The sequence below is a fragment of the Pristiophorus japonicus genome, chromosome 22, assembly GCF_044704955.1.
Source record: "Pristiophorus japonicus isolate sPriJap1 chromosome 22, sPriJap1.hap1, whole genome shotgun sequence".
Lineage (NCBI taxonomy): Eukaryota > Metazoa > Chordata > Chondrichthyes > Pristiophoridae > Pristiophorus > Pristiophorus japonicus.
This window is the reverse complement of record NC_091998.1, coordinates 24,009,814-24,022,703: the sequence shown is the minus strand read 5'-3', so window position 1 is coordinate 24,022,703 and position 12,890 is coordinate 24,009,814. Positions and strand designations below refer to the sequence as shown.

Here is a 12,890-nt window from a genome sequence, read left to right as displayed (position 1 = left end):
ATCCGTAATAAGGTGGATGAATTAACTGTGCAAATAGATGTTAACAAATATGATGTGATTGGGATTACAGAGACGTGGCTCCAGGATGATCAGAGCTGGGAACTCAACATCCAGGGGTATTCAACATTCAGGAAGGATAGAATAAAAGGAAAAGGAGGTGGGGTAGCATTGCTGGTTAAGGAGGAGATTAATGCAATAGTTAGGAAGGACATTAGCTTGGATGATGTGGAATCTATATGGGTAGAGCTGCAGAACACCAAAGGGCAAAAAACATTAGTGGGAGTTGTGTACAGACCTCCAAACAGTAGTAGTGATGTTGGGGAGGGCATTAAACAGGAAATTAGGGGTGCATGCAATAAAGGTGCAGCAGTTATAATGGGTGACTTTAATATGCACATAGATTGGGCTAACCAAACTGGAAGCAATACGGTGGAGGAGGATTTCCTGGAGTGCTTAAGGGATGGTTTTCCAGACCAATATGTCGAGGAACCAACTAAGGGGGGAGGCCATCTTAGACTGGGTGTTGTGTAATGAGAGAGGATTAATTAGCAATCTCGTTGTGCGAGGCCCCTTGGGGAAGAGTGACCATAATATGGTGGAATTCTGCATTAGGATGGAGAATGAAACAGTTAATTCAGAGACCATGGTCCAGAACTTAAAGAAGGCTAACTTTGAAGGTATGAGGCGTGAATTGGCTAGGATAGATTGGCGAATGATACTTAAGGGGTTGACTGTGGATGGGCAATGGCAGACATTTAGAGACCGCATGGATGAACGACAACAATTGTACATTCCTGTCTCGTGTAAAAATAAAAAAGGGAAGGTGGCTCAACCGTGGCTATCAAGGGAAATCAGGGATAGTATTAAAGCCAAGGAAGTGGCATACAAATTGGCCAGAAATAGCAGCGAACCCGGGAACTGGGAGAAATTTAGAACTCAGCAGAGGAGGACAAAGGGTTTGATTAGGGCAGGGAAAATAGAGTACGAGAAGAAGCTTGCAGGAAACATTAAGACGAATTGCAAAAGTTTCTATAGATATGTAAAGAGAAAAAGGTTAGTAAAGACAAACGTAGGTCCCCTGCAGTCAGAATCAGGGGAAGTCATAACGGGGAACAAAGAAATGGCGGACCAATTGAACAAGTACTTTGGTTCGGTATTCACGAAGGAGGACACAAACAACCTTACGGATATAAAAGGGGTCAGAGGTCTAGTAAGGAAGAGGAACTGAGGGAAATCCTTATTAGTCGGGAAATTGTGTTGGGGAAATTGATGGGATTGAAGTCCGATAAATCCCCAGGGCCTGTTGGACTGCATCCCAGAGTACTTAAGGAGGTGGCCTTGGAAATAGCGGATGCATTGACAGTCATTTTCCAACATTCCATTGACTCTGGATCAGTTCCTATGGAGTGGAGGGTAGCCAATGTAACCCCACTTTTTAAAAAAGGAGGGAGAGAGAAAACAGGGAATTATAGACCGATCAGCCTGACATCGGTAGTGGGTAAAATGATGGAATCAATTATTAAGGATGTCATAGCAGCGCATTTGGAAAGAGGTGACATGATAGGTCCAAGACAGCATGGATTTGTGAAAGGGAAATCATGCTTGACAAATCTTCTGGAATTTTTTGAGGATGTTTCCAGTAGAGTGGACAAGGGAGAACCAGTTGATGTGGTATATTTGGACTTTCAGAAGGCTTTCGACAAGGTCCCACACAAGAGATTAATGTGCAAAGTTAAAGCACATGGGATTGGGGGTAGTATGCTGACATGGATTGAGAACTGGTTGGCAGACAGGAAGCAAAGAGTAGGAGTAAATGGGGACTTTTCAGAATGGCAGGCAGTGACTAGTGGGGTACCGCAAGGTTCTGTGCTGGGGCCCCAGCTGTTTACATTGTACATTAATGATTTAGACGCGGGGATTAAATGTAATATCTCCAAATTTGCACATGACACTAAGTTGGGTGGCAGTGTGAGCTGCAAGGAGGATGCTATGAGGCTGCAGAGTGACTTGGATAGGTTAGGTGAGTGGGCAAATGCATGGCAGATGAAAGTATAATGTGGATAAATGTGAGGTTATCCACTTTGGTGGTAAAAACAGAGAGACAGACTATTATCTGAATGGTGATTAGGAAAAGGGGAGGTGCAACGAGACCTGGGTGTCATGGTACATCAGTCATTGAAGGTTGGCATGCAGGTACAGCAGGCGGTTAAGAAAGCAAATGGCATGTTGGCCTTCATAGCGAGGGGATTTGAGTACAGGGGCAGGGAGGTGTTGTTACAGTTGTACAGGGCCTTGGTGAAGCCACACCTGAAGTATTGTGTACAGTTTTGGTCTCCTAACCTGAGGAAGGACATTCTTGCTATTGAGGGAGTGCAGCGAAGGTTCACCAGACTGATTCCCGGGATGGCGGGACTGACCTATCAAGAAAGACTGGATCAACTGGGCTTGTATTCACTGGAGTTCAGAAGATTGAGTGGGGACCTCATAGAAACGTTTAAAATTCTGACGGGGTTTTGACAGGTTGGATGCAGGAAGAATGTTCCCAATGTTGGGGAAGTCCAGAACCAGGGGTCACAGTCTAAGGATAAGGGGTAAGCCATTTAGGACCGAGATGAGGAGAAACTTCTTCACCCAGAGAGTGTGGAAGCTGTGGAATTTTCTCTACCACAGAAAGTTGTTGAGGCCAATTCACTAAATATATTCAAAAAGGAGTTAGATGAAGTCCTTACTACTAGGGGGATCAAGGGGTATGGCGAGAAAGCAGGAATGGGGTACTGAAGTTGCATGTTCAGCCATGAACTCATTGAATGGCGGTGCAGGCTCGAAGGGCCGAATGGCCTACTCCTGCACCTATTTTCTATGTTTCTAAAGGGTTGGTTGTACAAAATTACTGTTGATTTCAGACTAATGTTCGCTTTAAATATTTTTTATTTAACAAAACCTTGTTGCGCATTGGCTCAGATAGCTGCACCATTACACGTTGGTGATTCCTTAACATCAAAGGGTATAATCACACTTAAGTTCACTCAATTGAAACTTTAACTGTCATCAAGGTGATGCCCACCATTGATGTATGACCGGCACACCCAGCAGTGTGTCAGCCTTGTAAATAACACCAACGTTCATTCAGGCAAAGCGATCATTGATGAGCTCCTGACGTAAGGCTCTTGCAGCTATCATGCCACCATGGGCCCTTTCATGCGTCTACAGGGCATCGGGGGCATGGCTTCAGCATTAGCCTGATTGTCTGGGCCGATGTCAGGGTCCGCCTCCTCATCCTCCTCTTCCTCTCTCTGGTTAGGTGGACTGTCAGACTCATCAGGCAATTCTTGTCCCCTCCTGATAGCCAAGTTGTGTAGCATGGAGCACACCACCATGAATTGAGCTACCTGCTCAGGTTGATATTGGAGCTCGCCTCCTGAGTGGTTCAGGCATCTAAAGCGCTGCTTCAGACTCCAATGGTTTTCTCCACGATATTGCGAGTTGCTCTGTGGCTCTCGTGTATCGCCTCTCGGGTGTCATGCAGGGGGGTCATCAGCCAGGTGGTGAGGCCATATCCTTTGTCACCAAGCATCCAGCATTGACCTTGTGGCTCATTGTTAAACAAGTCAGATACAGTGCTCTCACGCAGGATGTGAGCATCATGGATGTTGCCCGGAAATTGAGCATTGACTGCCAGTATAATTTGCTGGTGGTCGACAACCAGTTGGACATTCAGGGAGTGGAATCCCTTGAGGTTCCTGAAAACCTCAGCATCCTGAAAAGGTGCCCACATTGCGATGTGCGTACAGTCTATTGCTCCCTGCACCTTGGGGAAGTTTGCAATTCTGGAGAATTTTACATAGAAACATAGAAACATAGAAAATAGGTGCAGGAGCAGGCCATTCAGCCCTTCTAGCCTGCACCGCCATTCAATGAGTTCATGGCTGAACATGAAACTTCAGTACCCCCTTCCTGCTTTCTCGCCATAACCCTTGATCCCCCGAGTAGTAAGGACTTCATCTAACTCCCTTTTGAATATATTTAGTGAATTGGCCTCAACTACTTTCTGTGGTAGAGAATTCCACAGGTTCACCACTCTCTGGGTGAAGAAGTTTCTCCTCATCTCGGTCCTAAATGGCTTACCCCTTTTCCTCAGACTGTGACCCCTGGTTCTGGACTTCCCCAACATTGGGAACATTCTTTCTGCATCTAACCTGTCTAAACCCGTCAGAATTTTAAACGTTTCTATGAGGTCCCCTCTCATTCTTCTGAACTCCAGTGAATACAAGCCCAGTTGATCCAATCTTTCTTGATAGGTCAGTCCCGCCATCCCGGGAATCAGTCTGGTGAACCTTCGCTGCACTCCCTCAATAGCAAGAATGTCCTTCCTCAAGTTAGGAGACCAAAACTGTACACAATACTCCAGGTGTGGCCTCACCAAGGCCCTGTACAACTGTAGCAACACCTCCCTGCCCCTGTATTCAAATCCCCTCGCTATGAAGGCCAACATGCCATTTGCTTTCTTAACCGCCTGCTGTACCTGCATGCCAACCTTCAATGACTGATGTACCATGACACCCAGGTCTCGTTGCACCTTCCCTTTTCCTAATCTGTCACCATTCAGATAATAGTCTGTCTCTCTGTTTTTATCACCAAAGTGGATAACCTCACATTTATCCACATTATACTTCATCTGTCATGCATTTGCCCACTCACCTAACCTATCCAAGTCACTCTGCAGCCTAATAGCATCCTCCTCGCAGCTCACACTGCCACCCAACTTAGTATCATCCGCAAATTTGGAGATACTGCATTTAATCCCTTCGTCTAAATCATTAATGTACAGTGTAAACAGCTGGGGCCCCAGCACAGAACATTGCGGCACTCCACTCGTCACTGCCTGCCATTCTGAAAAGTACCCGTTTACTCCTACTCTTTGCTTCCTGTCTGACAACCAGTTCTCAATCCACGTCAGCACACTACCCGCAATCCCATGTGCTTTAACTTTGCACATTAATCTCTTGTGTGGGACCTTGTCGAAAGCCTTCTGAAAGTCCAAATATACCACATCAACTGGTTCTCCTTTGTCCACTTTACTGGAAACATCCTCAAAAAATTCCAGAAGATTTGTCAAGCATGATTTCCCTTTCACAAATCCATGCTGACTTGGACCTATCATGTCACCATTTTCCAGATGCACTGCTATGACATCCTTAATAATTGATTCCATCATTTTACCCACTACTGAGGTCAGGCTGACCGGTCTATAATTCCCTGTTTTCTCTCTCCCTCCTTTTTTAGAGCCCTCTCACGCTGTACCTCCCTGGTCATAGGGAAGCTGATCAAGTATCTTTTGCATGCGTACAGGGCTTCAGTGACCTGTCTAATGCAGCGATGTGTGGCATGCTGAGAAAGTCCGCAAATGTCGCCAGCTGTGGCCTGAAAAGAACCCGAGGCATAGAACAACAGTGCCGCGGTGACTTTGACCTCGACGGACAGTGCAGTACTGATGGTGCTGGCAGGCTGCAGATCTGCCTTTTTGTCAGGCAAGTCGAGGCAAGAATCTTCTCCTTGTACTTGCGGTGGGTGTAACGTCTGGACCTCCTCATTAGTCTGTCATGCCTTACATTGGGCACATAATGCAGTGGAGCATTCCTTCGGTGTTGTCGAGTCTGTTGCATGTATTTGGTCACCAAGAGAGGGTGAGAAAGGACAGGTCTCATTGCAGTAGCTCTCTGTTTTCCACCGATTGCTCACAAATAAGGAATGTCCTGACGAAGACACCTATTCAATTTCAATCAGTCACTGTATAGTCAAGATGTTTTTACAGATGTTCACATCAACTCCAACGACTTGCAGAGTACATCTAAACTCCGCCGAGGTTGAAGCACAGCAGCCTTTCAAAGGACATGACGTGTGATCTAGAACATGGCGTCCATAACGCTGTGATTAGTTCCAGTTAGTTCCACTTTTTCTGGGTGTTATTTTGGGCGAGCGATATGGTGGGCGATATGTGTGCGAGGTGGTGAAATTGACTCTGGGTGATCTCATGGCCGCTAATTTCGGTAAATATGCTCTTTACGACAAAAAACTGTGGGCGGACATTAATATTGAATCTCGGCGTTAAATCCGTGCGGAAAGTAGCGCTGAGTGATATTATGGGCGTTGATTTTGCCCATTCTGCTGATTCTGCCCCAAAAAGGTGGACGGGTGGTAATATTTTTTCCCAGCGTTAAGCCCATGGGGAAAGTAACGCTCGCCGATAAGTTTCCGAAAAATGCCCGCCAGTTTCCAATTTGTGCCAAAATGGGCGATATATGGGCGTTATACATCATTTCAGCAGTGAAATGGGAGTTAAGTGGGCGTTAAGCATGCAAAAAAAGTGGAGGTTCTAGCCCTGAGTTCCATAGTTCTAGTCTCCCCTATGAGTGGAAATATCCTCTCTGCACCCACCTTGTCGCGTCCCCTCATAATCTTATATGTTTCAATAAGATCACCTCTCATTCTTCTGAACTCCAATATGTAGAGGCCCAACCTGCTCAACCTATCTTCATAAGTCAACCCCCTCATCTCCAGAATCAATCTAGTTAACCTTCTCTGAACAGCCTCCAATGCAAGTATATCCTTCCTTAAACACGGAGACTAAAACTGTACACAGTACTCTAGGTCTGGCCTGATCAATACCCTGTACACTTGTAGAAGGACCTCTTTGCTTTTATACTCTATCCCCCTTGCAATAAAGGCCAACATTCCATTTGCCTTCCTGATTACTTGCTGTACCTGCATACTAACTTTTTGTGTTTCATGCACAAGGAACCCCAGGTCCCTCTGTACTGCAACCGCTTTGCAATTTTTCTCTATTTAAATTGTAATTTGCTTTACTATTTTTACTGTGACTAGCATGATCCAATGGTTATGTATTGAATTACACTTCCCAGAATTTGTGGTCGTTCTCACTTTAGGTTTGCGTCCACATTTCATTTGTCCCGCAAGACGGGTGTGTACAAATGAGTACACATTCCTTTGCCTTCCTCCTGATAGCAGCAAATCTCTTCCTTATTAGGAGCGACAGACCTGGCTGGTTGCAGTGAGCATCTGAACTACCTCCATCCATGCAGTTTGTACCTCAACTTTCACATGAGGGCGTCCTTGTGTCTCTAATAGGGCAGCCTCCTTTCGGGACACACCCTGCAGCAGGACCGCTTGCGTTCCAGCATCAAAAGGATGCAGTGTTGACCATGTCCCTAATGTAGCCCCGTGGGCAATCAGTCGAATGCTGTGTCACCCGCCACAGCGTTTGTCTTCCACAGCGATCCGTGGCCCCTTTAAATAACAGCTGCCTTGTCGGAATTTCTGCAGCCCTCAGCCAAGTGTGCTACTGGCCAAGCTCCCGGGGCATGTTTCACATGTGTCAGTCGGCTATTGGAATTAGTGAGAGGAACAGCGCTCTGAGCCCTTGGTGCCATGAGCCGTCTCACCACAGATCTGCCACTCTTGCAAAATTAGTGCTTTGTGTCCAAGGGTGATGGGTGAACGGGACGTGGTGCGAGTTGGGGGCACTACTTGGCCAGGATTCCAACACACACTCTGTGTGTAGAAGTGACAAGGAGATTGGAATAGTTTTGTAGCTGTGAGGTGTGTTTAATGACTAACATATGCGGATTGTATCATGTGATTGGGAATATAAGTGATATTTCCACAGATGCAAGGTGTCAGCATTGGCTCAATGGTAGCATTCTCGCCTCTGAGTTAGAAGGTTGTGAGTTCATAGCTCCACTCCAGGGACTTCAGCACACAACCTAGACTGGCTCCTCAGTGCAATTGTTTATTACTTTTGCTGTATAGTTGTTTCTGACTGTCAATAATGGTTCAGAAGAGTATTAGATTGTTCCAGTCTAGATTAGTGTGATTGTTGAATTATCCTCAGTATTCACTAGTTGTTCTGTGAATTGCGTGCAACAAAACTCAGACAATGCTGTTCTAAACAGTAATTTCCCCCTTACAACAACATTTTAATCCCATGGGATAAATTTCCCTGGTCACTGTCATGTATTCAACCAGCATTGTAACCCATGTATAATCTGACCTAAGTTGTACACTTTGAGAACACTGACCACTAGGTGGTGAACTTGTGGGAGACACTCCTAACCTCGACCTTCAGATATAAAAGGGGAAGCTCCACCCACTTCCTGCACTTGAGTGCTATGAAATAAAGGACAGGTCACGGACTGACCTTCTCTCATGCATGGGCCTCGTGTGCATTTATACTGTATAGTAAGGACGTATCAGTCACCACTCTACAGTTGGAGCGCATACTGGAAAGTTGGGGGTGTGGCCTATCACCACCTCCTCCATCTCCATTTTGTGGGGTGAGGATCAATGATAGCACTCTGGCCTCTGAGTCAGATGACTGCGAATTCACCTTCTCACTTCAGAGATCGGAGCACAAAATAAAGGCTGACACATCACTGCAGTACTGAGGGAGTGCTGCACTGTTAGAAATTACGTCCTTTGGATGCGACGTTAAACCGAGGCCCTGTCTGCCCTGTCAGGTGGATGTGAAAGATCCCAGGACACTATTTCGAGGAATAGCAGAGGGAGTTATCCCCAGTGTCCTGGCCAATATTTATCCCTCAAATCAACATCACTATCTCCGTGCTGTTTGTGGGGCCTTGCTGTGCACAAATTGGCTGCTGCGTTTCCTACATTATAACAATGACTCAATTTCAGAAGTACTTAATTGGCTGTAAAGCACTTTGGAATGTCCTGAAGTTGTGAAAAGTGCTCTATAAATGAAAATTCTATTTTTCTTTTCTATAGGTCAACAAGGTGGCATTCCCCGGCCAGCTGAGAATGAATTTTGCAGCCCAGACTGAACAAGACGATGCCTGAGGAGAAGAAACCAGCTCCGAAAAAGGGCGCCAAGAAAGCCATCACTAAACCCTCAGCGAAGGGCGGCAAGAAGCGCAGAAAGTCGAGGAAGGAGAGTTACTCCATCTACATCTACAAAGTGATAAAGCAGGTTCACCCCGACACCGGCATCTCCTCCAAGGCCATGGGCATCATGAACTCGTTTGTGAACGATATTTTCGAGCCCATCGCGGGTGAAGCTTCCCGCCTGGCCCATTACAACAAGCGCTGCACCATCAGCTCCCGGGAGATCCAGAGCGCCGTGCGCCTGCTGCTACCCGGGGAGCTGGCCAAGCACGCCGTGTCGGAAGGGACAAAGGCGGTGACTAAGTACACCAGCTCCAAGTAAAACTGCACGCTGTCCTGACAGAACAAACCACATGCATAAGATTGAGTGTGTGCATTTGTATGCTGCCAATGGTGCTGTGAAATCCAGATTTTAAAAAGTACTTAGTTAACTGTAAAGCGCTTTGAGATGTCCTGAAGTCATAAAAGGCATTACTTAAATGCAAGTTCTTGCTTTCTTTCTTATGCTTATGCCAACTGCAGTGAAATGTCATGGGTAAGGAGTGGTAACGTAAGAAGGGGCCAAACTGAAGATATTTCCGGCACGTCCTTGACCACAGTATCTAAATTTGCAACACATGTTGTTTGGAAATATCAAAAATAGCCAGTCAAATCCAAACTGCTGGTCCCTGTGCTGGGACGGAAGCTGGATATTTCTGGCCATTGTCTTCGGCTAGCTTTGGTGCTTCCACCAGCAGGGCCATCCGGTAGAACAGGAGGTGCCGAAAATCCGAGCAAACTGCTCTTCACCACAACAGCGAGAACGCCGGGCTAGAAAAGCAAACTGTGGAACAAATAGTAGGAAAAACCTGTCAGAACTGAATTTTAATTAGCCTATAGTGATGACCCTGAAACTTTCACAATTTCCTTCCCTGATACTCGGTGCTACTGAGTCCCGAGAGTATCTCTCGTATATACAGCGGGTTTTGACAACTTGAAGCTGTTTGGGGCTTTGAAGGCAGGGTGAATGCCTGTTTACTCAAATACCATAGGAAGTTGGTTCCTGGCGGGTTACTATTCAGAGGCCTATTTCACAGGCCTTTGTGCTGTCCATTATTGGCCTTTTCTATATGTACATGTTTTAAAAAAAAAATTATGTTACAGTTTTGTAAAGCTCTGGTTAGACCCCATTTAAAGATCTGTGTTCAGGTCTAGACACCGCCCCTCAGGGAGGCTATATTGGTCTTAAGAACATAAGAATTAGGAACAGGAGTAGGCCATCTAGCCCCTCGAGCCTGCTCCGCCATTCAATATGATCATGGCTGATCTGGTCGTGGACTCAGCTCCACTTACCCGCCCTCTCCCTGTAACCCTTAATTCCCTTATTGCTTAAGAATCTATCTATCTTTGACTTGAAAACATTCAATGAGCTAGCCTCAACTGCTTCCTTGGGCAGAGAATTCCACAGATTCACAACCCTCTGGGAGAAGAAATTCTTTCTCAACTCGGTTTTAAATTGGCTCCTCCGTATTTTGAGGCTGTGCCCCCTAGTTCTAGTCTCCCCCACCAATGGAAACAACCTCTCTGCCTCTATCTTGTCTATCCCTTTCATGATTTTAAATGTTTCTATAAGATCAACCCTCATCCTTCTGAACTCAATCTATCATCATAAGGTAACCCCCTCATTTCTCGAATCAGCCTAGTGAATCGTCTCTGTACCCCTTCCAAAGCTAGTATATCCTTCCTTAAGTAAGGTGAACAAAACTGCACGCAGTACTCCAGGTGCGGCCTTACCAATATCTTATACAGTTGCAGCAACACCTCCCTGCTTTTGTACTCCATCCCTTTCGCAATGAAGGCCAACATTCCATTTGCCTTCCTGATTACCTGCTGCACCTGCACACTAACCTTTTGGGATTCATGCACAAGGACCCCCAGGTCCCTCTGCACCGCAGCATGTTGTAATTTCTCCCCATTCAAATAATATTCCCTTTTACTGTTTTTTTTCCCAAGGTGGATGACCTCACACTTTCTGAAGAGTTTCATGCACAAGGACCCCCAGGTCCCTCTGCACCACAGCATGTTGTAATTTCTCCCCATTCAAATAATATTCCCTTTTACTGTTTTTTTTCCCAAGGTGGATGACCTCACACTTTCTGACATTGTATTCCATCTGCCAAACCTTAGCCCATTCGCTTAACCTATCCAAATCTCCTTGCAGTCTCTCTGAGTCCTATACACAACCCGCTTTCCCACTAATCTTAGTGTCATCTGCAAATTTTGTTGCACTACACTCTGACCCCTCCTCTAGGTCATCTATGTATATTGTAAACAGTTGTGGTCCCAGCACTGATCCCTGTGGCACACCACTAACCACTGATTTCCAACCGGAAAAGGACCCATTTATCCCGACTCTCTGCTTTCTGTTCGTCTTGGAGGGGATGCAGTGCAGATTCACCAGAATATTACCGGGGTCTGAAAGGGTTAAGTCATAAGGAAAAGTTGTGTGGACTAGGCTTGTATTCCTAGAGCATAGAGAGTCAAGGGATTATCCAATTGAGGTATTTAAGATGATTAAAGGATATAAGAACATAAGAACATAAGAAATAGGAGCAGGAGTAGACCATTTGGCCCCTCAAGCCTGCTCCACCATTCAATAAGATCATGGCTGATCTGATCTTGGGCTCAACTCCACTTCCCTGCCCGCTTCCCATTACCCTTTACTCCCTTATCGCTCAAAAATATGTCTATCTCTACCTTAAATATATTCAATGACCCAGCCTCCACAGCTCACTGGGGCAGAGAATTCCACAGATTTACAACCCTCTGAGAGATAGGGGAGTTAGAGAAAAACGATTTCCTCAGAATGGGGAGCTCAGAACAAGGGGGCATAACCTTAAAATTAGAGCTAGGCCATTAAGGGGTGATGTCAGGAAGCATTTCTTCACACAAAGGGCAGTGGAAATCTCTCTCCCACAAAGCTGTTGATGCTAGGTCAATTGAAACTTTCAAAACTGAGTTTGATAGATTTTTGTTAGGCAAGTGCATTACAAGATATGGAACCAAGGGAGGGAGATGGAGTCAGGATACAGATCAACCATGATCTAACTGAATGGCAGATAGGCTCGAGGGGCTGAATGGCCTTCCTCTGTTCCGATGTTGAATAACAGTTTCAAGATGACCTCTGGCCCTGCAGTTAAGTGCCACTGCTCTTCTGAAAGGGCAATACATCTCCTGATTTCCCCCAATAGAACTGAACCTATTATTAATTCAAGTGGTTGCTTCCACACTGATCAGCACCAACCCAATCCAAACTGTCTCGGATACCCATGCCTAACTCAGTCATGGTCGGCCGGTGTTTGTCTCCTTCTGCACTCGCCAGCTCGCAACTTCTTTGCCTTGTTAAAGAGGATGAGCAGATAATCGTTGGATGATCATTGTAGAGGTGGGCAACGTTGACATCTGTGCCCATCCCAACCCAGGATTCCTGTCTGTGCCGTCAGTGCCTCCCAAACCCACGACCTCCACCACCGACCAGGGCGGCAGGTGAATGTGAGCACCATCAGCTCCAAGTTCCACTCCAAGTCACGCACCACCCTGGCGTGGACATGTATCATCGTTCCTTCATCGTCGCCGGGTCAAAATCCTGGAACTCCCTCCCTAGCAGCACTGTGGGAGCACCTTCACCTCATGGACTGCAGCAGTTCAAGAAGAAGGTCTGTCTTGTCGGTTATGTTCTTATATTCTTATAAAGTCCACCACCACTTTCTGAAGGGCAACCAGGGATGGGCACTAAATGCTGGCCTTGCTAGGGGCACCCATATCTCGAGAATGGACGAAAAGAAAGATGCCACAGCACCAGGGAGCTTCTGAGTTAGACATGGGTATCAGAGACATTTTGGATGGGTTGGTGCTGGTCGATATGGAAGCAACCACTTCAATTAATAATAGGTGCAGTTCTATTGGGGGAAATCGGGAGATGTATTGCCCTT

The 12,890-nt window shown here is 46.1% G+C and overlaps 1 protein-coding gene across 4 annotated transcripts in view; it reads left to right on the top strand.

The window, feature by feature from the left end:
• LOC139234714 (histone H2B-like) overlaps positions 1-9,355 on the top strand; it is a 73,334-nt gene extending 63,979 nt beyond the window's left edge. For all 4 annotated transcript variants that reach the window (XM_070865393.1, XM_070865391.1, XM_070865392.1 and 1 more), the window contains one exon: positions 8,803-9,355. In XM_070865393.1, coding sequence (XP_070721494.1) covers positions 8,867-9,241 — 375 coding nt within the window. In that variant the 5' untranslated portion in view covers positions 8,803-8,866 and the 3' untranslated portion in view covers positions 9,242-9,355. The remainder of the gene's footprint in view (positions 1-8,802) is intronic.
• Positions 9,356-12,890: the final 3,535 nt, after the last annotated feature.